The 24,588-nt window shown below is 40.2% G+C and overlaps 1 protein-coding gene across 2 annotated transcripts; it reads left to right on the top strand.

Annotated features, from left to right (window-relative positions):
- The first annotated feature begins 540 nt into the window (after positions 1-540).
- LACTB (lactamase, beta) lies at positions 541-20,191 on the top strand. 2 transcript variants are annotated; one of them, XM_011940438.1, is made up of 6 exons: positions 541-963; positions 1,370-1,436; positions 4,655-4,845; positions 5,143-5,479; positions 7,300-7,465; positions 19,410-20,191. In XM_011940438.1, exons 1-6 carry the CDS (start codon positions 607-609, stop codon positions 19,933-19,935), a joined length of 1,644 nt encoding a protein of 547 aa, XP_011795828.1. In that variant the 5' UTR covers positions 541-606; the 3' UTR covers positions 19,936-20,191. The 2 variants fall into 2 exon arrangements, with proteins under 2 accessions (XP_011795828.1, XP_011795829.1); XM_011940439.1 differs by lacking the exon at positions 19,410-20,191 and having other exon boundaries at positions 7,304-9,274.
- The last annotated feature ends 4,397 nt before the right edge of the window (positions 20,192-24,588 follow it).

Here is a 24,588-nt window from a genome sequence, read left to right as displayed (position 1 = left end):
AGCAATAGATTTTAAAACAGCTTTAGGGAAATGGGTGGAGCTGAAATAAGACATAAGGGAGATGGCAAGAGAGAGAAAAGAGGAAAAGAGAAAGGGAAAGGAAAGGAGAAAAGCATCTCTAAAGGGAAAGGAGATGCCTGCTGAGCGTCTACTGTGTGCCCTGCGCTGTTCCAGAAGTTGAGGATCCAAAATTTCTTCTAGGCTCCCCAAAGAAGTCCCAGTCTGGTAAGGAATCTGACAAGTAGTTAAATGATACAAAGTGTTAACTGTTGTTAAGGAAGTGTGCACACTGAGGGGCAAGATGGTTAGGGCGAGAACGCCCATGGGACGGGAACTAGGAAGGCTTCTTGGAGGTGACGCTTGATCTGAGGGTAAGCAAAGGAAAAAAAGGAAAGAGAGACAGAAAGATAGGAAAAACAACGAAGAGACAAGAAAAGGGAAAAGAGGAAGGGCTCGATGCGATCGGCGCTCGGGTCGTCAGGCGTCGACTGCTAGGGTCTGACCGCGGTCCCCGCCCCCGTCCCGCCCCCTGTCCTTCCCTCCGCCCCGAGCCGCGGCCGGCCGGGTCTGCGTGAGTTCGGTGGCGGCCGGCTGTACAGAGACGCCATGTACCGGCTCCTGTCAGCAGTGACTGCCCGGGCTACCGCCCCCGGAGGCTTGGCCTCGAGCTGCGGACGACGCGGGGTCCATCAGCGCGCCGGGCTGCCGCCGCTCGGCCACGGCTGGGTCGGGGGCCTCGGGCTGGGGCTGGGGCTGGCGCTTGGGGTGAAGCTGGCGGGTGGGCTGAGGGGCGCGGCCCCGGCGCAGTCCCCCGCGGCCCCCGACCCTGAGGCGTCGCCTCTGGCCGAGCCGCCACAGGCGCAGTCCCTCGCCCCGTGGTCTCCGCAGACCCCGGCGCCGCCCCACTCCAGGTGCTTCGCCAGAGCCATCGAGAGCAGCCGCGACCTGCTGCACAGGATCAAGGTGCGGCCACTGGGACGGGGGATGTAGGCGGCCGGCGACCCAACCCTCTCGGCGGTGCTGTCGGGGGCTGAGTGGACCCCACCCGGGGCGGCGGGGTGCCCGCGATCGGCTTCCGAGAAAGACTTCCCATTTCCCCACCGCCGAGCCGTGGTCAGACGCTCTTGGGGGTTCCCCAAATCTGGGCGGAGGTCACCGCCTGTCTCGGGGACCGCCCTTTCCCCCTAGGAGGCGGACAGGCACATCCCTTGCTGTTAGTGAGTGAGCATGGCCTGGGACGAGGTGGGCGGGGCCCGGCTGGAGGGGGCAGGGCCCAGGCTCTGGGGGCGGGGCCTTGGAAGGACTTCGAGGAGTGATCTGGGCTTTTTCAGCAGGCCTCTAACTGTCAGTTCTTTCCCTTTGGTCTTAGGATGAAGTCGGCGCACCGGGCATAGTGGTTGGAGTTTCTGTAGATGGAAAAGAAGTCTGGTCAGAAGGTGGGTTCAGAAAATTGTTGTTTTGTTCTGTACCAGTTGGTAAATAAAATATTGTTTTACTGGTTAGAGTGGATCCCATGAAATACTATTGCATTTATGTAAAACGATGCATATTGTGGAGAAAACATCTAACATAATAAAGAATCAGGTGTTTTTAAATCACAGGCTTAAAATGTGACTAATAAATTGGAGTCATAAAGATGGCTTGCTTCTATCCACTCCCACTTTTGTCTTAGGACTGGATTTATTGGTCTGAAAGTTGGGTACAGTAGTCCCTCCTTATCCTGGGATATATTCCAAGACCCTCAGTGGATGCCTGAAAACGTGGATGGTATTGAACCCTGTATATTCTATATTTTCTCTTATATATATATATATATATACCTATGATAAAGTTTAATTTATAAGTCAGTCATAGTAAGAGGTTAACAACAATAATAAAATAGAACAATCACAACAATACTCTGAGTGGCATGCAATTTAAAACTTAAGAATTGTTTATTTCTGGAATATTCCATTTAATACTTTCGGACCATGAATAACTAAAACTGAGGAAAGCGAAACCACAGATAAGGGGTGACTACTGTGTAGAACAATCCATTAGCTGAGTACTTGTAGGTAACACTTATGGGTAGATAAAACTGAGAATTTGTGAATTTTTCTTTTTTAATTAAGTTAATTTGTTGAGTCCTCTCTTCCGTAAAAGGCAGAGTACTAAGTACTGGGGTTATACACTATTCCTTGTCTTTAATGACTTTTCCGTCTACTTTCTTAGGCTTTTTACCAGGCAGAGATGTCAACTATTTTTTTCAAACAAAAGGCAAGAAACTTAGGGAGAGGGATTTCTATTCATTTTATGATACTTTTATCAAGGCATTATTTTTCATAACTTCTCTTTTGCACAGAAATTGATCTAATTGGTCATCCTAGGTTTCTAGGAGTTGTACTTTCAGAAAATGATGTTTCAGGCCGGGTGCAGTGGCTCACGCCTGTAATCCTAGCACTTTGAAAGGCAGAGGCAGGTGGATTGCCTGAGCTTAGGAGTTCGAGAGCAGCCTGGGCAACATCACAAAACCCCATCTCTACTAAAAACACAAAAAATTAGCCAGGCATGCTAGTGCGTGCCTGTAATCTCAGCTATTCGGGAGGCTGGGGCATGAGAATCGCTTGAACTTGGGAGGTGGAGGTTTGCAGTGAGCCGTGATTGTGTCACTGCACTCCAGCCTGGGCAACAGCGAGACTCTGTCTCAAAAAAAAAGTTTCATATGCCATTTAAAGGCAGTAAGTTGATGGAAGCAGTAGGGGTTTGAATTTGAAGAAAAATGAGCCAGTTGACGTGGTGCACACCTGTAATCCTAGTGCTTAGGGAGGAAGGATCGCTGAAGGCCAGAAGTTTGAGACGAGCTCAGGCACCATAATGACACCTGTGTCTCTATAAAAAAATTTTTTATTTTATTATTATCATTTTTTTTTGGAGTTTCACTAGTTGCCCAGGCTGGAGTGCAACGGTGCGATCTCAGCTCACCACAACCTCCGCCTCCCAGGTTCAAACAATTCTCCTGCCTCGTCCTCCCAAGTAGCTGGGATTACAGGCATGCACCACCACACCTGGCTAATTTTTGTATTTTTACAAAAATTAGAGACGGGGTTTCTCCATGTTGGTTAGGCTGGTCTCGAACTCCCAACCTCAGGTGATCCGCCTGCCTCGGCATCCCAAAGTGCTGGGATTACAGGCATGAGCCTCGGCGCCTGGCTTAAAATTTTTTAAAAAAGGAAAATGAATCTTCCTTCAAGTATAAGTATAGTCTGATCATTATACCTAATTTATGATAAATCTCGTAATCAAAAATTATATAAATGTCAGCTTTATGGACTTTATGCAAATATTTTTTAGATATTTACGATTATACAATTTTATAGTCATTGTATTCCTTTTATTTCTTTTCAGATCTCGGTTCTCTTTCTTTCTTTTATTTATTTATTTATTTTTTGGACAGGATCTCTTACTTTTTTGCCCAGGCTGGCATGCAGTGGTATGATCTTGGCTCACTGCAGTCTCAAACTCCTGGGCTCAGATGATTCTCCCATCTCAGTCTCCCGAGTAGCTGAGACTACAGGTGCACTCCACCACGCCAGGCTTTTTTCTTTCTTCCTTTCTTCCTTCCTTCCACTCCACCACGCCAGGCTTTTTTCTGCTCTGCCCTGCCCTGCCCTGCCCTGCCCTTTCTTGTATATTTTGTAGAGATGCAGTTTCTGCCATGTTGCTCAGGCTAGTCTCGAACTCCTGAGCTCAGGTAATCCACCTGCCTCCGCCTCCCAAAGTGCTGGGATTACAGGCACTTTCTCTTTCTTGGTTAGATTTACACACTTGCAGCCTGTGAGAACATGGAAACCAAATTTAAAATTTTTTCTAGAAAAAGCTTTAAGTTAGTACATAATTTTTCTTCTGGTTTGCAGCCGAATTAAATTGATGGTTAGCTAGATTTGGTTAGCAGGACATCTTTTCACACTTTTTTTTTGAGACGGGGTTTCACTCTGTCGCCCTGGCTGGGGTGCAATGGCGTGATCTCAGCTTACCGCAACCTCCGCCTCCCAGGTTCAGGCGATTTTCCTGCCTCAGCCTCCCAAGTAGCTGGGATTACAAGCATACGCCACCACGCCCAGCTAATTTTTGTATTTTTAGTAGAGATGGGGTTTTACCATGTTGGCCAGGCTGGTCTCGAACTCCCAGTCTCAGGTGATCTGCTCGCCTCGGCCACCCAAAGTGCTGGGATTATAGGCATGAGCCACTGCGCCCGGCCCACACTTACTTTTATTGAGTGGCTATTTCAAGGAATTTGGTGGAAATTTACTCAAAAGTCAAAAATAAATATAATCTGAAGAAGAATAATGATGTTTTCTTTAAATAATAATTTATTTAAAATATGGAATAACTCAGTTGTTTAGATAAGCTAAGAAAAATTTGTATCTAAGTCATAGAAAATTGCTATTGCAAACAGGGTACAATTTCACTTTAGTTATAAGGTTAAATTGTTAGACTTACCAGTATACTAAGATTTTAATCCTTTACATGTCCAGTGTTAAGTAACTTATAAAAGTGGAGTATCTTTTCTTTTAGATAAACACAGCATGTTGAAAGATAGTATTATTTCAGTTTCTGAAGACTTGTTTGACCATGAAGCCTGTTAATAGTGACTTTTTACTTTTTTCCCCCAAAGGTTTAGGTTATGCTGACGTTGAGAACCGTGTACCATGTAAGCCAGAGACAGTTATGCGAATTGCCAGCATCAGCAAAAGTCTCACCATGGTTGCTCTTGCCAAATTGTGGGAAGCAGGGAAACTGGATCTTGATATTCCAGTACAACATTATGTTCCCGAATTCCCAGAAAAAGAATATGAAGGTGAAAAGGTAGTGAAACTCACAATTCATTTTACTAATGGCATGTTAAATGGTTTATGCTGGAATTTATATTTAAAATGTTTCATAGGATTCTTTGGCTTGTTTTTAGTTAATGTATTAGGTTTTTTCCATCAAGATGAAAATCAGGTAGGTATTTTTCTGAAATTTGAGGCTAAGGATTTGTACATGACATTTTCCCAGCAGCAGTTCAAAATGGAAAATATTACTGAGACATTATTCCAAGGTAACTAACTTTATGTTTTTCGGGTTAATACTGTAATTGAATTTTTGTGTTTTTACAATTAGGTTTCTGTCACAACAAGATTACTGATTTCCCATTTAAGTGGAATTCGTCATTATGAAAAGGACATAAAAAAGGTGAAAGAAGAGAAAGCTTATAAAGCCTTGAAGATGATGAAAGAGACTGTTGCATTTGAGCAAGAAAAAGAAGGCAAAAGTAATGAAAAGAATGATTTTACTAAATTTAAAACAGAGCAGGAGAATGAAGCCAAATGCCGGAATTCAAAACCTGGCAAGAAAAAGAATGATTTTGAACAAGGCGAATTATATTTGAGAGAAAAGTTTGAAAATTCAATTGAATCCCTAAGATTATTTAAAAATGATCCTTTGTTCTTTAAGCCTGGTGAGTGTTCATCCCTTCTCTTAACAAAATCATCATTACTGAAATGTTAATTTTCAGGAAATCCAAAACGATACCATCCCAAGTGCATTCAGTGAGGCTAATGTTTGTGATGTGGGCTAGTCTGGTGCTTGCGTTTTTATCTGTAGTTTCTAACAAAGCCTAGCATCTAGGCAGCTCGTTGTTTAAATTTTGCCTCATTGGAGACTACCCAGTCATTTAGAGGATTCTCAGTATCAAGATGTTCATGCAAACTTATGGAGAAATGTTGGAATAATAGTTCTCTAAATACAACCTGGACCAAAATAGACATGTTAAGGTATTGCTATTTTAGTACTTAGTTAGAATTTAAATTGCTAAGCTTATTTTGTGCCTTTATTTCTTAAAGAAATGAGTGTTCATCAATAATTTTTCCCAAAAAGCTGATCTATACAAATAATTATCTTTGTTTTATTTTTTGATTTGGTGCCTATTGAAGCTACTTAAAATCTAAATTTACCATAGTTTTATATACTTATATTCTATTTTCATTTTAAAAGCTTTTAGTTGAATAGATATTATATAGATATAACTAATAAGAGCAAATAAAATATAATTTTGGATTTTATCTTAAAAATGAAGTTCCATGCTGGGCACAGTTGGCTCACGCCTATAATCCCAGCACTTAGGGAGGCAAAGGTGGGAGGATTGCTTGAGCCCAGGAGTTTAAGACTAATATGGGCAACAAAGCGAGGCCCTGTCTCTACAAAAAAATTTTTTTAAATAGCCAGGTTCAGTGGCCTGCACCTTAAGTAGGCCCAGCTACTCAGGAGGCCGAGGCAGGAGGATCCCTGAGCCCAGGAGTTCAAGGTTGCAGTGAGTTACGATCATACCACTTTACTCTAGCCTGGGCAACAGCAAGAGCAAGACCCTGTCTCAAACCAGTTTGAGTTTGTCCAGAACCCAAAAGGATATAAAGTTATTTATTTGAAATACTATATATATTTGAATATGTAAATTTAAATATGTATTTGAAGCAAGATTAGTGTGCCTACATTTTATTTTATTTTATTTATTTATTTATTTATTTATTTATTTTTATTTTTATTTTTTTTATTTGAGATGGAGTTGGGCTCTGTTGCCCAGGCTGGAGTGCAGCGGCACGATCTCAGCTCACTGCAACCTCCGTCTCCTGCGTTTAAGCGATTTTCCTTCTTCAGCCTCCTGAGTGGCTGGGATTACAGGTGCCCGCCACCACACCTGGCTAATTTTTGTATTTTAGTAGAGACAGGGTTTCACCGTGTTGGCCAGGCTGGTCTCGAACTCCTGACCTCAGGTGATCCTCCCCTCTTGGCCTCCCGAAGTGCTAGGATACAGGAGTGAGCTGCTGCTCCTGACCCATATATTCTATTAAAATAAGAACGTGATTGCCCATTTATGCCCTAAACAATGAGTAGAGATAGATTAAGAACAAAGTTGACTCAAGAAATCAAATTTGCTTTGCTTTTCTTCCTCTTCCTGTTTTGGTGTCACTTTGAAAGATTTTTGTTTTGTTTTGAGGTAGGATTTATTTGCTTACTTTATTATCAGAGAAAGGAGCAGATTTATGTGAAATGTTAAGTGTGCTGATCATAATTTTATTCTTGTGTTAAGGACTTGGAATAAGGACAATTGCAAAGTTAATTCAATTTGTTGATGTGTTTGTCCTGTGTTCTTTTTCTAAATGCTGCAGTAAAATATTCCTGTTTTAAAGGTATGCTAATTTTCAGTGGGAATATATTTTATGTAGTTTTGAATAATAATCAAGCATTTTCTTTTTTTCCTCCTTGCAATGATATCTCAAGGTAGTCAGTTTTTGTATTCAACTTTTGGCTATACCCTACTGGCAGCCATAGTAGAGAGAGCTTCAGGCTATAAATATTTGGACTATATGCAGAAAATATTCCAAGACTTGGATATGCTGACAACTGTGCAGGAAGAAAATGAGCCAGTGATTTACAATAGAGCAAGGTAAATGAATACCTTCTGCTGTGTCTAGCTGTATCACATCTTAACACTATGTTATTAATTAGAAGTCACATTTTCTTTGTTTCCATTCCAAAATCAACTTGCCACATTTTGGGAGCGTTTCTACATGTCTGTTTTCCCATCTGTAAAGTGAAGGAAGTAAAACATGTTTATAAAGTACACTAAGACCCTTTGATGAAAGACAGCAATAATATTAATAATTCAAACATGAATAATGAAACCAAAATTGCACCCACCCTGAGCATCTGTAATTTGCTCTTTAACCATTCCTTTTCTTATGTTTTAATGAATGCTTTGTTTACGTGTTAGTTTTTAATGGTTTTCATACTGTTTTGAAATAATTTTATACTTACAGAAAAGTTGCAAGAGTAGTACAAAGAATTCACATATCCCCTTTACTCAGATTCCCTTAATGTTAGTTTACCGCATTTGCATTACCTTTCTGTCTACACATGTGTTTGTTTCTGAACCATTTGGAAATAAGTTGTAGACGTGATACCCCTTTACCTATAAATATTTAAATGTGTATTTTCTAAAATCAAGGACATTCAGGGCCGGGCGCGGTGGCTCACGCCTGTAATCCTAACACTTTGGAAGGCTGAGGTGGGTGGATCACCTGAGGTCAGGAGTTCGAGACTAACCTGGCCAATGTGGTGAAACCAACCCTGTCTCTACTAAAAATGCAAAAATTAGTCAGGCATGGTGGCAGGTGCCTATAATCCCAGCCACGGGGGAGACTGAGGCAGGAGAATCGCTTGAACCCAGGAGGCGGAGGTTGCAATAAGTGAGGTTGTGCCATTGCACTTCAGGCTAGGTGACAGAGCGAGACTCCATCTCAAAAAAGGAAAACAAACAAACAAAAAACCAAGGACATTTGGGAAATCAGCATAGATACAATGCTTTTATCAAATCTACAGGCTTTACTGAAATTTTGCCAGTTGTTCCAATAATGTCCTTTATAGCAAAAGAGCAGAAAAGCTTTTTTTTCTGGTCTAGGATCTAATCCATGATCTCACATTACATTTACTTGTCATATCTATCAGAAGTCACATGCCATCAGTTTGTCCCATTATTGCTGATGGTATTTTAATCACTTTTTGAGGTGGTGCCTGTCAGGTTTTTGTAAAGTTACTATTTTTACCTTGTAATTAACAAGTATAGTTGGAGGAGATAATTTAAGATGATGTAAAAATCCTGTTTCTCATCAAACTTTCTACTAGTTTTAGCATCTATCGATGATTCATGACTGAATCAGTTATTACAGTGATGGTTGTCAAATGGTGATTTTCTAATTCCATCATCCATTCTATATTTATTAGTTGGCATTCTATTATAAGAAGGAGCGGGTGGGGGGCGGTGGCTCACGCCTGTAATCCCAGCACTTTGGGAGGCTGAGGCAGGCGGATCACTTGAGGCCAAGTTTGAGACCAGCCTGGCCAACATGGCAAAACCCTGTCCCTACTGAAAATACAAAAAATCAGCCAGGTGTGGTGGCAGGCACCTGTAATCTCAGCTACTCGGGAGTCTGAGGCAAGATAATCTCTTGAACCCTGGAGGCAGAGGTTGCAGTGAGCCAAGATCATGCCACTGCACTCCAGCCTGGGTGACAGTGAGACTCTATCTCAGAAAAAAAAGTGCTTTCCCTTCTCTCTTATTTATTTATTCATACCAGTATGCATTCATGGATTCTTAGTTTAGTCAGTGAGTTATAATCTGTCACTGTCATTATTTAATATGTTGCTTTTAAAATAGTATATGAAATATTAAAACTGTAACAGTAAATGGTTATTAGATTGCTTACCTATATGTGTAATTTTGTTTTGTTTTGCCATACATTTGTAAATATTTATTGAGCAAATACTACATGCCACATATTGTACCGCATAGTAGAGCTAACCTGACATAGCTCCTGCCCTCCAGGAGCTTAAAGACCAACATCCAGCAAATAAATCAATTAAGTACATAAATTTTCTTTCAAAAGGAATACATGTTATGAACAGGCACAGTGGCTCACACCTGTAATCCCAGCACTTTGGGAGGCCAAGGCAGGAGGATTGCTTGAGCCCAAGAGTTTGAGACTAGCTGGGGCAACATAGTGAGACCCCATCTCCACAAAAAATACAAAAATTAGCCAGGCATGGTGGTGCGTGCCTGTCGTCCCAGTTACTCGGGAGGCTGAGGTGGGAGGATTGTTTGAGCCCAGAAGGTGGAAGTTGCAGTGAGCAGAGGTCACCCCACTATACTCTAGTCTGAGTAACAGCAAGACTCTGTCGCACGCCCCCCAACAAAGAAAAGAATATGATTATGTAACATAGTTATCAGTGGGGCCACACCGCCCTTTAGATATGTAGCTAACATGGTAATCCCCTCCTTTTTGTCATTATTATTTTAGATTCAGGGTGTATGTGTGCAGATTTGTTATATGGATATATTGTATAATGCTGAGGTTCGGACCTGTCACCCAAATAATGAACTTATGAACTTAGTACCTAATAGGTAGTTTTTCAACCCTTGCCCTCCTCCCTGCGTCCCCCTTTTTGGAGTCCTTGGTATCTCTTGTTTCCATCTTTACGTTCACGTGCACCCAGTGTTTAGCTCCTACTTATAAGTGAGAACATGCGGTATTTGATTTTCTGTTTCTACATTAATTCACTTAGGATAATGGCCTCTAGCTACATCTGTGCTGCTGCAAAGGATGTGATTTTGTTCTTTCTTGTGTATGTGTGTATATTTTTCATTGAATGATTTTCTGCTTGATTTTATGTGTGTTGGTAGTGAACATTAAAATGCTCTTCTTATTTGGATTATGTAGACCTCTCCTACATGCCATTAATAAGGGTAATTAAGAATCTGGTTGCATTGGGGAGTTATACCTGATATAAATGATGAATTGATGGGTGCTGACGAGTTGATGGGTGCAGCACACCAACATGGCACAAGTATACATATGTAACAAACCTGCACGTTATGCACATGTACCCTAGAACTTAAAGGATAATAATAAAAAAAAAAAAAAAAAAAAAAAAGAATCTGGGAGTGGGGTGAGGAGGTGGCTCACACCTGTAATCCTAGCACTTTGGAAGGCTGAAGCGGGTGGATCGTCTGAGCTCAGGAGTTCAAGACTAGCCTGGGTAACATGGTAAAACCCCATCTCTACCAAAAGTACAAAAAAATTAACCAGACATGGTAGTGTGTACCTGTAGTCCTGACTACTTGCTAGACGGAGCTGGGAGGATCACTTGAGCCTGGGAGGGTGAGGCTGCACGGAACTGTGATTGCACCACTGCACTCCAGCCTGGGCGAGAAAGGGAGACCCCATCTCAAAAAAAATTTTTTTTGATATATTATAAAAATACAAAATAATATCTAACTAAAGTAATTGAACACCTAAAAACTATCTGGGTGTAAACACTATTTTACAGTGAGGCATCCTTAGGTACTTTTAGTAAGATTTAAGATTTAAAACATTTAAACCACATTTTCTCTCCATTTTCTTCTATGGCTTTTAAATATAAAATATCAAGTTCAAGTTACTTATGTAAATTTGAACTGGGTGTTCAAACAAAATCCTAGGTGAATTGCTTAAGCAGACTTTAATATAATTTATGGAGAGGCTTTTAGAACAGATTTTGACAAATTAACTAGAATTTTTACCCTTAGGAGTAAAAAATGCTATGATTTTATATAATTTCATATTTGATTCATTTACCACTATAATAGGAAAGGGTTTAGTCAGCTTTTTAGCCTTAACAAATTTTACAATTTAATTTATGCTTTCTGTTATGGAGACATTTTCTATGACTTAGAGTTTTAACTTTAATTTACATAATCTAAAATAACTCAGGCCAGGTGCTGTGTGGCTCATGCCTGTAATCCCAGCACTTTGAGAGGCCAAGGCAGGAGGATCATTTGAGGCCAGGAGTTTGAGACCAGCTGTGGCAACAGAGTGAGACCCCATCCCTGCAAAAATTCTTTAAATAATGAGGCAGGCGTCGTAGCGCACGCCTGTGGTCCTAGTTAATCAGGGGGAGAGATTCACTTGAGCCCTGGAGTTTCAGGCTGCAGTAAGCTATGATCATATCCTGCCCTCCAGCCTGGGTGACAAAGCAAGATCCTGTCTCTAAAAATTAATTAATTACTTAGTTAATTGAATAAAACAAGTACAAGACTATATGAAAGTGCTAAAAAATGTTCGGTTGAGATGTTCGGTTGAGATGAGACAGGATTAAAATAATGTGAACCAAATACAGATTTCTCGTCCGAACTGGTATACTTCAAAAATCACACATGGAAGTATTGAATTTTAAAATTATAAACATTTGAGCTTATTTTGCAGAGAAAAATTTGAGACACAGTGTTAGCAAATGCAATAAAAATTTGTTTGACCTTTTAAAGTAATTTGGGATTTTTATTATTAGAGGAAAAAGTATTTGAAAAGCAAATACTTGATAACTTTTCAAAAATACTTTGTTCAGAAAGAACAAAGAACACTCATGAAAGGGCAGTTGTGTCAAATGTTAGGAGGGTGAGTCAGAAGTTTACAAAATGGCCAGTTGAGTTATATCTTGATTATTTATGGTCAGAATTAATTCAATTCGTTAAGTATTTGTATTTATTGATTTTATCTATTTACTCCTCTCTCTTCCTACCACAGTGGTATTCAAACTGTAGGTTTGTATGTCCAATTATTGAGTTGGAAAATCAGTTTAGTGGGTTGAATAGCAGGATTTCTTTTTTTTAATAGAACAAAATAGAATAGAATATGATAACATACGTTGCAGGTAATAAAAGTAAATATAAGCTTTGGGATAAAGGCTAGGCTGCTGCATTAAAGAGACACCAAAATGCAGTGGCATGAGGAAAACAAAAGTTTAATTCTCCTTGCAGCATTCCTAAGGTGAACAGTTCTGATTGGTTCCCCACAAGCCTTTAAGAGGGCAGATTCATCCATCTTACTGCTCCTCTCTCCACAGTGCTGTCCCTGTCTGTATACCTGAAGTTCAGTCACAGCCCCGAAGGTGCCCCAGCCTCCTGAAAAGAGACAGGGTATGGAGCTTGTACTCAGGGCCTTAAGGTCCAGACTTGCAAGTGTCACACTTCATTTCTGTCCACCTTCTGTTGGCAAAAACTTAGCTGTATGGTCAAACTTTGCGACAAGGGAGGCTGAGAAATGTAATTTCTAGCTGGGCAGGCATGTGCCTTGCTTTACTTTATTACTAAGGAAGAATAGAAGAGTCAGTTTTGTGAATAAGCAGCCATCTATGCCACTGGCCACTGTGCTGCTCCATAAAACTTCTGTTTTAGAAGGGTGTGTGTGTGGGGTGTGTGTGTGTGTGTGTGTGTGTGTGTGTGTGTGTGTTTTCATTCAGTCAAAAGGAGAAATGTATTCCTCACTGTGGGTTGAGGTTAAAAAAAAATGTTTGAAAGCCATTCAGTGGAATATATCAAACTAAAATTTTATTATATTTTTTACTAGTAATTTGTGAAAGGAGTTTTGGGATAGAATTTTGAAGCTTAATTACTAATAGGAATTTTACAGTTATGGTGTTTTATTTTCCATTTTATTATTTGATTTGTTAGAAAGGTAGCACATTTAACAAATCAACTATTACTTTTACCTTACATATTTCCATTAGTACTTGCTTTACAAACGGTTTAATTGCACTTTATAAAGAAATAGATGAAATGGTGGCTTTTTTTGGAAACTTTTTTAGCTTTATGTTCCTATCTCCATACTAGTTTTGTTCAATCTGTTGTATTTAAATTATAATTTTTTAATTATCAGCTTATTTAAAAGGATTAAATATGCATTGCAAATCAGTCTATGGCCTAAAAGAGATTTCTTGGGGACCCAAAATAAATTAGGTTAGCAACAAGCAATGAATTTTAATTTTTTAAATGGCCTGTGGTTCTCAACTACTTCAGACTCTTTGTGTTTATTATTTTTGGATCTAGCATTATATTTTACTGGAAAGCACAAGAAAAATGATAAATACCATTGGGAGGTCGAAAAGGGTGTATTACTTGAGCCTTGGTGTTCAACAGCAGCCTGGGCAACATGGTGAAACCCTGTCAGACAATACAAAAAAATTAGCTGGGCATGGTGGCATGCGCCTGTAGTCCCAGCTACTTGAGGGCTGAGCAGGGAGGATCACCTGAGCCCAGGAAGTTGAAGCTGCAGTGAGCTGTGATCGTGCCACTGCACTCTCACCTGATGATGGAATGAGACCCTGTCTCAAAAGACAAATACCAGAAGTTGTCAGTTGAATCTAAAAAAAGTTTCTCTAGTAAAGATGGCATAGATGCATGACCTTACTATGATTTAGATCTAGACATTTGAAAATTTGAAAATGGATGTCTAGCTCTGTATATAAGGGGGAGAAGGACATTATGTCCACTCATCGAGCCTCTTTTCTAACCTAGAAATTGAGGCTCTGTGAATGTGCAGAATGCAGAGCAGCTATTGTTTCCTGTTTTCTTGATGAGTAATTAACTTGTGACTTGCGCAAAAATCAAAATTGCCATATGATGGGGAGTTAATTTCATTTTCTTTTCTTTCTTTCTTTTTTTTTTTTTTTTTGAGACAAGATCTCACTCTGTTGCCTAGGCAGGAATGCAGTAGCACAATCATACCTCACCGCAGCCTTGAACTCCCTGGCTCAAGTGATCCTCCTGTATCAGCCTTCCAAGTAGCTGGAACTACAGATGTGCACCACCACATCTGGCTGATTTTTAAAATTTTTTGTAGAGATGAGATCTTGCTGTGTTTCCCAGGCTGATCTCCTGACCTCAAATGATCCTTCCTTCTCAGCCTCCCAAAGTGTTGGGATTACAGGCGTGAGCCTAGCTCATTTTATTTTCTATTCTTTGAAAAAAGGCAATGGGTTTCTATCTCTAGTGTTAAGGGTCCCTATCAGCTCTGAGATGCTTTTGGTTTGGTTTTTTTGTTTTGTCTCGTTTTAATTCGTTGTAGTTCTCAGTGGTTCTAAAGGGTAGTTGATTCATTTTAGTTAGACAAAATGGGCTGCTGAAATAAAATAGGGAACTAAAAGAAGGGAATATTGTTACCTAGGAAAATGTTTTGTCTATTTGCTTTATTTGTTTTATTTGATACAGTATCTGTTTGGGCCTCTGAAACTCAACTCGGATTCTTTTTTGTAATAATTATTTTAAAGGAGTTTAAAGGTACCAGCTTTTCGGGGGGAGTTCGGGGAGTAAAAGAAATCTTTTCAAAGATATAGACAAAAATAAAACCTTAAAGTAAAACTTAATATGTATGTTTGTGTTGATTTGTTTTATGGTACCATTTTGCAGGGGAAAAAAATGTTTCTAGCTTTGTTATGTAGTCTACTGACTTGTCCGGTATAGCCATAAACCTGTTTATAATATCCTGACTAAGGCTTTTTAGAGTTACTATGTTTCCAGGAGTAAATATTTCTCTTCTTTATCATTTCTTTGTGTGTTTATGTACATGTTGAAAATAGTACCACATGGTGTCTGTCACCTGTTTAAAGGATCTCACCAGAATCCCACCTCACAATAGCACTGAAATTCTTTTGCTCAGATTTGAGTCACAAGATCACACTTAGCTGTAAGGAAGGCAAGAGAATTGTTTTTAACTGGGTATGTGGTTGTCTTGAATAAAATTGGGATTTTCTTAAATGGAACAGTGGGAACATTGATTCTGTTTAGGCGCATAACTATTGATTCTGTGTAGCAAATATACTCTGTATAGGCAAGTACACTAAATAACTCTGTAAGTGAACATCACAAAGGAGCTCATTGACTGTTCTTGCCACTGAGAGACACTCAATTTGTTGATAGGGGAATCCTCAGTCAATGCCTCGGCTTATTATTAGAACTTGGCCATTTTTTTTTATGTGTTTGGCACAGTGTTTGCAACAAAAATTTCTAATTTTATAACTAGATGGGAGGAAAACCAAATAAAATGAATGTTTTCTGGAGTGTTTGCTGTATTTTTTAATGTTTAAAATTTTTAATTTCAATTTTTATGGGTAGAGAGCAGCTGTATATACTTACGGTGTACATGAGATGTTTTGGTATAGGCGTGCAGTGCATACCAATCACATCGTGTAAAATGAGTTATCCATCCCCTCAAGTATTTATCCTTTGTGTTACAAACGATCCAATCCTACTCTTTCAGTTATTTTTAAATGTACAATTATTATTGACCATCATCACCATGTTACATTATCAAATACTGGATCTTATTAATTATTTCTGTTTCTTTTGTACCCATTAACCATCCCCCCTTCTCTCAACTTTGGCTGTATTTTGACAGTATAGATATGGCCTTTAACTTCTATTTCTAAAGTGTCTTCTAGAATTAAGAATTGTTCCGTATTAAGCTCTTTTTCATGCCTTTAGCTGAAAGACTGTCTACTAGTAGTTCGATCCAAATGTAAATACTAAATGTTAAAGTGGGATTGTTTTTATAATATGCATTTGAAATTCTGTTGGTTTTCAAAAGTCTTATAACAATAAATACCAAGTGATGAATATTGTCTCTAAAGACATTTAAGAAGCATTTTAAAAATAAGGCTGGGCGCAGTGGTTTCATGCCTGTAATCACAGCACTTTGGGAGGCGGAGACAGGTGGATCACTTGAGCCCAGGAGTTCAAGACCAACCTGCGCAACACGGCAAAACCCTGTCTCTACAAAAAATACAAAAATTAGCCAGAGAAGGTTGTGTGTGCCTGTAGTCCCAGCTATTCAGGAGGCTGAGGTGGGGGATTATCTGAGCCTGGGATCACACCATTGCACTCCAGCCTGGGTGACAGAGTGAGACCCCGTCCCCCTACCCTTGAAAAAAGTATTTTTAGTTTATAAGTTTGGAGATGTAGATTTCTGTGGTTATATAACATTCTTGTGCAGAATCTGGAGATTCTTATAAATAAGTATGAAGAAGCTGTTTGTCATCTGGCATCGTCCCATCAGTTAGTTACAAAAATGTTTCAGTCACTTTGTCAGGAACTTGTGTCTATATTCTTTTAAGCAGAAATGTTCTAGGAATTTGAAATAGTAAAGTTTATCTTTCAGCTGAACAAAATTATTTTCATAAAAATGTACTAATTGGTCCTATGTGAAAAGGAACTAGAGATTAAAATCTAGAATTTTAAAACTAGAATTCTAAAGTCTAGAAGTCTCCATATTTTAATATTTAAAGGAGGAATAACTGAGGAATTCTAGTTTCCAGTCTTAATGTAAGTGGTTTGAAATGCTTTACTGTTAAAAGGAAGTTACAGAGCTGGGCGCAGTGGCTCACACCTGTAATCCTAGCACTTTGGGAAACTGAGGCTGGCAAATTACATGAAATCAGGAGTCCCTGACCAGCCTAACCAACATAGGGAAACCCCGTTTCTACTAAAAATACAAAAAAAAAAAAAGAAAAAGAAAAAGAAAAAAAATAGCCGTGCATGGTGTTGGGCACCTGTAATCCCAGCTACTCGGGAGGCTGAGGGAGAATCGCTTGAACCCGGGAGGTGGAGATCACAGTGTGCCGAGATTGCGCCACTGCACTCCAGCCTGGGCGAAAGAGCGAGACTGTTTTAAAAAAAAGAAAAAATCGGCCAGGAACAGTGGCTCATGCCTGTAATCCCAGAACTTTGGGAGGTGGAGGCGGGCAGATCACCTGAGTTCTGGAGTTCGAGAGCAGCCTGGCCAACATGATGAAGCCCCCGTCTCTACTAAAAATACAAAAATAAAAAATAAAAAATAATTAGCTGGGCATGGTGGTGCATGCCTGTAATCCCAGCTACTGGGGAGGCTGAGGCAGGAAAATAACTTGAACCCAGGAACAGTGAGCCGAGATTGGGCTACTGCACTCCAGCCTGTGCAACAGAGCAAGACTCAGTCTCAAAAATCAATAAATAGACCAGGCGTGGTGGCTCACGCCTATTATCCCAACACTTTGAGAGGCCAAGGTGGGCGGATCATTTGAGGTCAGGAATTCGAGACCATCCTGGCCAACATGGTGAAATCCCATCTCTACTAAAAATACAAAAATTAGCCGGGTGTGGTGGCACACACCTGTAATCCCAGCTACTCGGGAGGCTGAGGCAGGAGAATTGCTTGAACCCAGGAAGCAGAGGTTGCAGTGAGCCAAGATCGTGCCACTGTGCTCCAGACTGGGCAACAAGAGTAAAACTCTGTCTCAAAAATAAATAAATAAGTAAATATACAGAAAAAAAATTAGCTGGGCATGGTGGCAGCACGTGTAATCCTGGCTACTGGGGAGGCTGAGGCAGGAGAACCAATTGAGCCCGGGAGGCAGAGGTAGCAGTAAGCTGAGATTGCACCACTACACTCCAGCCTGGTCAACAGAGCGAGACTCCATCTCAAAAAAAAGAAGAAGTTACTGAAAGCTGATTATTGGCTGGGCACAGTGGCTCATGCCTGTAATCCCAGCACTTTGGGAGGCAGAGGCGAGTAGATTGCTTGAGGCCAGGAGTTTGAGACCAGGCTGGACAACAGTGAGACCTTCATCTCTACCAAAAAAAAAGAAAAAGAAAAAACTTAGCCAGGTATGGTGGTACATACCTGTGGTCCCAGCTACTCAAGAGGCTGAGGCAGGAAGATTGCTTGAGCCCTGGAGGTTGAGGCTATAGTTAGCCATGATTGTACCACTGCAGTCCAGCCTAGACAATAGTGCAAGACTCTGTCTCAAAAGAAAAGTGAAAATTTATTTCTCAGTGGAAAAAAATGTGTTTCTATTATGTAACTTCTTTTAGATTTAATTTTACTTGGTTGGCTGGAATTACAAATATAATCAGGAGTTGAGACAGAAAGTAATGAGGGCCTGAAATTTGAGAGTTGCCATAGGAATGGAAGGAAGGGAGAAGGGTAAGACACAAAGCAGAGATTGAATAAATAGGATTTAGCATCTTACTGGATGTGAGAGTTTAGGGCAAGAAAGTCATTAAAAGTTGTATAATGAAGGTTTTAATGGAGAGAAAGAAATATGACAGACATGTCGATTTTGAGACAATGAGAAAACCACCTATCAAGTCATTGGATAGGTGGTTTTCTCATTGTCTAAAGAGCATGCTAAGATCCCCTTTAGACTTTTTTTCTTTTTTTAAATCTTCAGACACATACCTGTGGCCACTCCTTTCCTAACTGCCAGTGCTACTTCACCCAATATTATGACTTGTACGTTTAGGGGATGTATAAGAATCTTGAAAAAAGAAGAAAGGATTGAAACTAGGGTTTGATAACTCCAGCCTTTCCCACTGCACCAAGAAACTACCATGTCACATCATTATATATGATATGTATATGGTATTATTTTTAGAATTTTTTTTTTAGATAGGGTCTTGCTTTGCTGCCCAGGCTAGACTCAAACTCCTGGGCTCAAGCAGTCCTCCTGCCTCAGCCTCCCAAGTCACTGGGATTACAGGCACAGGCCGCTGCACCCAGCTTATATGGTATTTTTATCCAAGATATCTAGTCATCTTACAAATAACCTTATTCCTAAACATCCCAATATGCTTTGGATGTTTACAGTGTTGGTTATAAAATTCACTTGTGGCATGATTCAGCATTAACCCCAAGGACAAGGAATATCTACCAAATGATAAGTGTCTCCATATGCACAGGGCAAATATGTCATGTGTTATATTAATTTTTGCAGGTATTAAAAGTTTGATACACTCAGCACGGACAAGCCATACCAATAGAAAAAAACCACTTTCTATGCTTTAATTCAAAAGCTAATTAGACTACCTTAGTTATCGGTGTGTCATTAGGACCTGAATCATACTGAAAATTAGTGGTTAGTTTATAGTTTCTAAGAATGTATGATCATTACATTGAAATACAATCTGTCTCATGTACACATTTTTCTATCATGTGTGAAGTCAGTGATTATTAAATTTTTAATGATCATTTCTTATTTCCTTTTAGATTTTATGTTTACAATAAAAAGAAACGTCTTGTCAACACACCTTACGTGGATAACTCCTATAAATGGGCTGGTGGTGGATTTCTGTCTACAGTGGGTGACCTTCTGAAATTTGGGAATGCAATGCTTTATGGTTACCAAGTCGGGCTGTTTAAGAACTCAAATGAAAATCTTTTACCTGGATACCTCAAACCAGAAACAATGGTTATGATGTGGACTCCAGTCCCTAACACAGAGATGTCTTGGGATAAAGAGGGTAAATATGCCATGGCGTGGGGTGTGGTGGAAAAGAAACAAACGTATGGTTCTTGTAGAAAGCAACGACATTATGCTTCACATACTGGAGGGGCCGTGGGTGCTAGTAGTGTCCTGCTGGTCCTTCCTGAAGAACTGGATACAGAGACTATAAATAACAAGGTTCCCCCAAGAGGAATCATAGTTTCTATCATATGTAACATGCAGTCTGTTGGCCTCAATAGCACCGCTTTGAAGATTGCCCTTGAATTTGATAAAGACAGATCAGACTGATACCTTAACACCACAGGTGCAAAATGAGTTGTTTTGGGGTTTTTTTGAAACATTGAAGTTCCAAAACATGAAATTTTTAAGAATAAATTTGAAATAGAGTATAATTGAATGCAGAGAATTATGTACCTCTAATAGCTTAATTTTGTAATCATCTTTTATTGTAGAATTGGTTCTTTATACTCAGGGAAGTAATTCTATTGTTTTTACTTTTTGAAAAAAAGTGTTAACTCTTGAAATAAAATATTCTGATAAAATATGTACTTTCTGCATGTGTAATACAGAGAAAATCTCATTCAACAGGAGCCTCCAAATATCTGAGGTTTTTTTTTGAAATGGACTCTTGCCGTGTTGCCCAGCCTGGAGTGCAGTGGCGTGACCTTGGCTAACCGCACCCTCTGCTTCCTGAGTTCAAGCGATTCTCCTGCCTCAGCCTCCCAAGTAGCTGGGATTACAGGCACCCACCACCATGCCCAGTCAATTTTTGAATTTTTAATAGAGACAGCATTTCGCCATTTTGGCCAGGCTGGTCTTGAACCCTTGACCTCAGGTGATCAACCCCCCTCAGCCTGCCAAAGTGCTGGGATTACAGGCGTGAGACACTGTGCCCAGGCCAAATATCCTTTTAATATGAAAGCAGAAACAAAAGCATGAGAAATAGTATATTATCTACTACAGCTTAAAAGAAACGTTCAGGGAAGGAATCGGGAAATCAGGAGCAATATAGTCATGTGGGTCTGGCGCAGTCTCGAATGAGGTTGCAGACAAGGTGTTATGATCATCTAAAGAATTCTCCAGGGCTGGAGGAAATGCTTCCACGTGGTTTGCTTGCATGACTGCTGGCAAGAGTCAGTCCTCTGGCTGGTGGGTGGCAAGGGGGCGCAGTTTGTCACCACATGGACCTCTCTGTAGGGCCGCGTGAGTATCTTAATGTCATGGCAGTTGGCTTCCCGCAGAGTAAGTGATGAGACAGAGAGTGCCAGGCAGAAGTCACTCTTACAAACTAGCCTCAAGTCACATACCATCACAGTTGCCAAATTCCATGGGTTACATGGGGCCTAATAAATGTTGGAGAGATTATATAGATTGTGAATATAAGGAGGTGGGAATCACCGGGTGTCAACTTGGAAGTTGGGTACCACAGTCTGACCTTTGGTCCCCAATGATTTATGTCCTTCCCAAAGCAAAATACTCTTACCTCCTTTCAAATCCTCCAGAAGTTTCACCTTAGTATAGCATCAGCTCAAAGCCCAGTATCTTATCATCTAAATCAGGTCAGGTCCAAGTGTGAATGAGGGCTCCTTGGGATGAGTTCCTTAGGTACAGCAACTCAAGTACAGTTTCTCTTAAGACCTGTGAACTTTAGTTATTTGCTCCCCACATGTGTAACATACAATAGCACAGCAGATATAGGATAATTGCTAGATACCATCCTCTTCAAAAAGTAGGGAAATGGAAGACATACAGGAGACTGGCAGTACTGAAATTCAGTCAGACAGAAGTTGGCAACTCTGATTAGTACTCAAGCCTTCAGAATAATTCTTACCTCTTGGCTATGTTCTCTGGGCTTTTAGTTCTGCCTTATGAGTTATACTTTTTTCTTTTTTCTTTTTTTTAAGAGACAGGTGTTCACCATGTTTCCCAGGCTGGTCTCCAACTACTGGGCTCAAGTGATCCACCCACCTCAGCCTCCCAAAGTGCTGGGATTATAGGCATGAGCCACTGTGCCCAGCCCTTGAGTTATACTTTTTTTTTTCTTTTTCTTTTTGAGACAGGGTTTCCCTCTGTCACCCAGGCTTGAGTACAGTGGCACAACCTCGGCTCACTGCAGCGTTAGCCTCCTGGATTCAAGCAATTCTCCCGCCTCAGCCTCCCGAGTAGCTGGGATTACAGGTGCGTGCCACTACTCCCAGCTAATTTTTATATTTTTAGTAGAGACAGGGTTTCACCAGTTGGCCATGCTGGTCTTGAACTCCTGACCTCAGATGATCTGCCCCCCTCGGCCTCCCAGAGTGCTGGGATTACAGGCTTGAGCCACTAAGCCTGGCCACTTCCCTATGCCTTTTTTTCATGAAAGGTAGCATATCTTTCTAGCTGAGTGGTTTTCTCAGTCTGCTTTCCACTTGTAGAAGTTTGGAGACCCAAAGGCCTTTTTGTACTCTCTGTGTCCTTTCAGTCTAAGTTAACAGTGACTCTGCCAATATAATATTTTATTTCTCTAATTTTTGAATTTGTTTTAGCAACCCTATTAGCTGACAATATAACATTTAAAAATGGTAAGAGTATCCTATGAATCTTACTGGGGTTTATACCAGTAGACAAGCCACCCCAAAGTCCCTTCAGAATAGCCCCTCTCTAACTTGGGGCTTGTTTTTGCCGAGATAATGGGAAGAACTACTTACACGAATAATCTAATGAACTCTTGTTTAAATAGTTCTCTGAAGCGCCATGTTGGTTCATTTTGAGGTCTTGAGAAAGGATTGTATAGTCATGCCCTCAATTTCATCTTTAGACTATGTTTTCCTGGAAGTGCCCTCAATTTTATCTTTTCCTTGAAGCCATTTCTTAATTTTGGCATCATTTGCCATCTGAAATCTGGGAATTTTTTAAACCATCAAGTATTAATTCTTTATCAATTGTTCTTCCTATAGCTTATCTTTCTCTTGCATGTTAGTATAAGCAACAAGAATTAAGGAAGCACATTCAACACTGTGTATGACTCTCTGCTCCTTCTCTTGCCCTGTGACATCTGGGCTCCCCCTTCTCTTTCCGCCATGGTTGTAAGCTTCCTGAGGCCCTCACCAGAAGCACATGCCAGCACCATGCTTCCCGTACAGCCTGCAGAACCGTGAGCCAAATAAACCTCTTTTATAAATTACCCAGCCTCAAAACAAACAAACAAACAAAAGAACACTGTATATGGAAATCCCATCAGCTAGTCACCCAGTTCATTAGGCACGTTTTCTATTTTCTGAGTTACTCCTGGTGACAGTGTTGCTAAATTTTCTGTCAGTACTAAACAAGAATCCCCTCCTCTAATTGCCAATAAGATTTCTGTTACTTTCCTTAAGACTACACATGGTGCCTCCTCAAAGGCCATACTTCTCAACAATTTCTTCAGGGCTCTTCAGGTTTTCATTAACACCCTCCTCAAAGTCCTTCCAACTTCCATCCACTGCTTTGTTCCAAATACACACACACACACACACACACACATACACACACACACAATTCAGATATAATTCACAGTCCATATGCCATAAAATTCTTTAACATGTACAGTTCAGTGGTTTTTAGTATAGTCACGAGATTATATGCCCATTACCACTATCCAATTCGTTTTCACCACAAGAAGAAACCTCATACCCATTAGCATTTGCTCCCCATTTCTCTGTCCTTCAGCCCCTGATAACCAGCAGTCTACCTTCTATCTCTTTGGATTTGCCTGTTACGGATGTTTGATATAAATGGAATCACACCGTATCTGGCCTTCTGTGTCTTGAGCTTTTTCCTGTAGTATAATGTATATTAGTTATCTATTACTGCATAACAAATTACCTCAAAGCTTATTGTCTCACAGTTTGTGTTTCAGAAATTTGGGGGCAGCTTTGCTAGGTGTTTCTAGCTCAGGGTCTCTCGTGAGTTTGTAGACAAGATGTCAGCAGGGGCCTTAAGCATCTGAGGGAAGGCTTGACTGGGGCTGGAGAATCTGATTCCAAAATGATTCACCCATGTGGCCATGGGCAAGAGGTCTTTGTGGCTTGCTGGCTTTGGGCAAGAGTTTTCAGTTTCTCACCACATGGCCCTCTCCATAGGTTTGCTTATCTGTGCTATGGCTTCCCTTTAGAGCAGGGGATTAAAGAAACAGGCAAACACCTCAATGTCTTTTCTAATTCAGCCTTGGAAGCTATATGCCATCACTTATGCCAAATTCTGTTGGTTACAGAAACCAACCCTGATTTGGTGTGGGAGAGGACTGTACAAAGGAGTGGATACCAGAAGGTGGGGATCATTAGGAGCCATTTTGGAGGCTGCAGTGTTAACATATTGGGGAATTTTGTTCTAACAGCCATATATCATGTGTACTAGAGATTACCAGTGTGCCACTGAACTCAGGAAAATTCAAAAAGAAATCAAAATTTTTATACACTCTAATAAAAGGGCTTTTCTTTAATTCTGAGCCCTAAATCTGCTTCTTCACTTAATACTTTATACAAGTAAATAGATGGATATCTCTGAGTTGGTTGAAGTAGAAAGAGAGCAGCTCTCTAAAACAGATCCGTTTCATCTCCTTTCTTTCTGACTTCTGATCTCTAGGTCCTGTATTTATGTTTGTCAAATTTTCAATCTATGCCCTTAGATAAACAGAAAAATGTCATGCCTTTCTTTAATGTTATTTTAACATTAAATATTTAGTGTTTCTTTAACGTTAATGTTTTATGTTATTTGGAATTTATTTATTTTTTAGAAACAGGATCTTGCTCTGGCACCCAGGCTAGAGTGCAGTGACATGATCATAACTCACTGTAACCGGGCTCAAGTGATCTCCCACCTCAGCCTTCCAAAGTGCTGGGATAACAGGCATGAACCACCATGCCTGGCCCCCATTTGGAAATTTATTTATTTATTTATTTATTTATTTATTTATTTATTTAT

The sequence above is a fragment of the Colobus angolensis genome, unplaced genomic scaffold (genome assembly GCF_000951035.1).
Source record: "Colobus angolensis palliatus isolate OR3802 unplaced genomic scaffold, Cang.pa_1.0 Scaffold19, whole genome shotgun sequence".
Lineage (NCBI taxonomy): Eukaryota > Metazoa > Chordata > Mammalia > Primates > Cercopithecidae > Colobus > Colobus angolensis.
The sequence above is the reverse complement of the archived record's forward strand: the minus strand, read 5'-3'. Positions and strand labels throughout refer to the sequence as shown.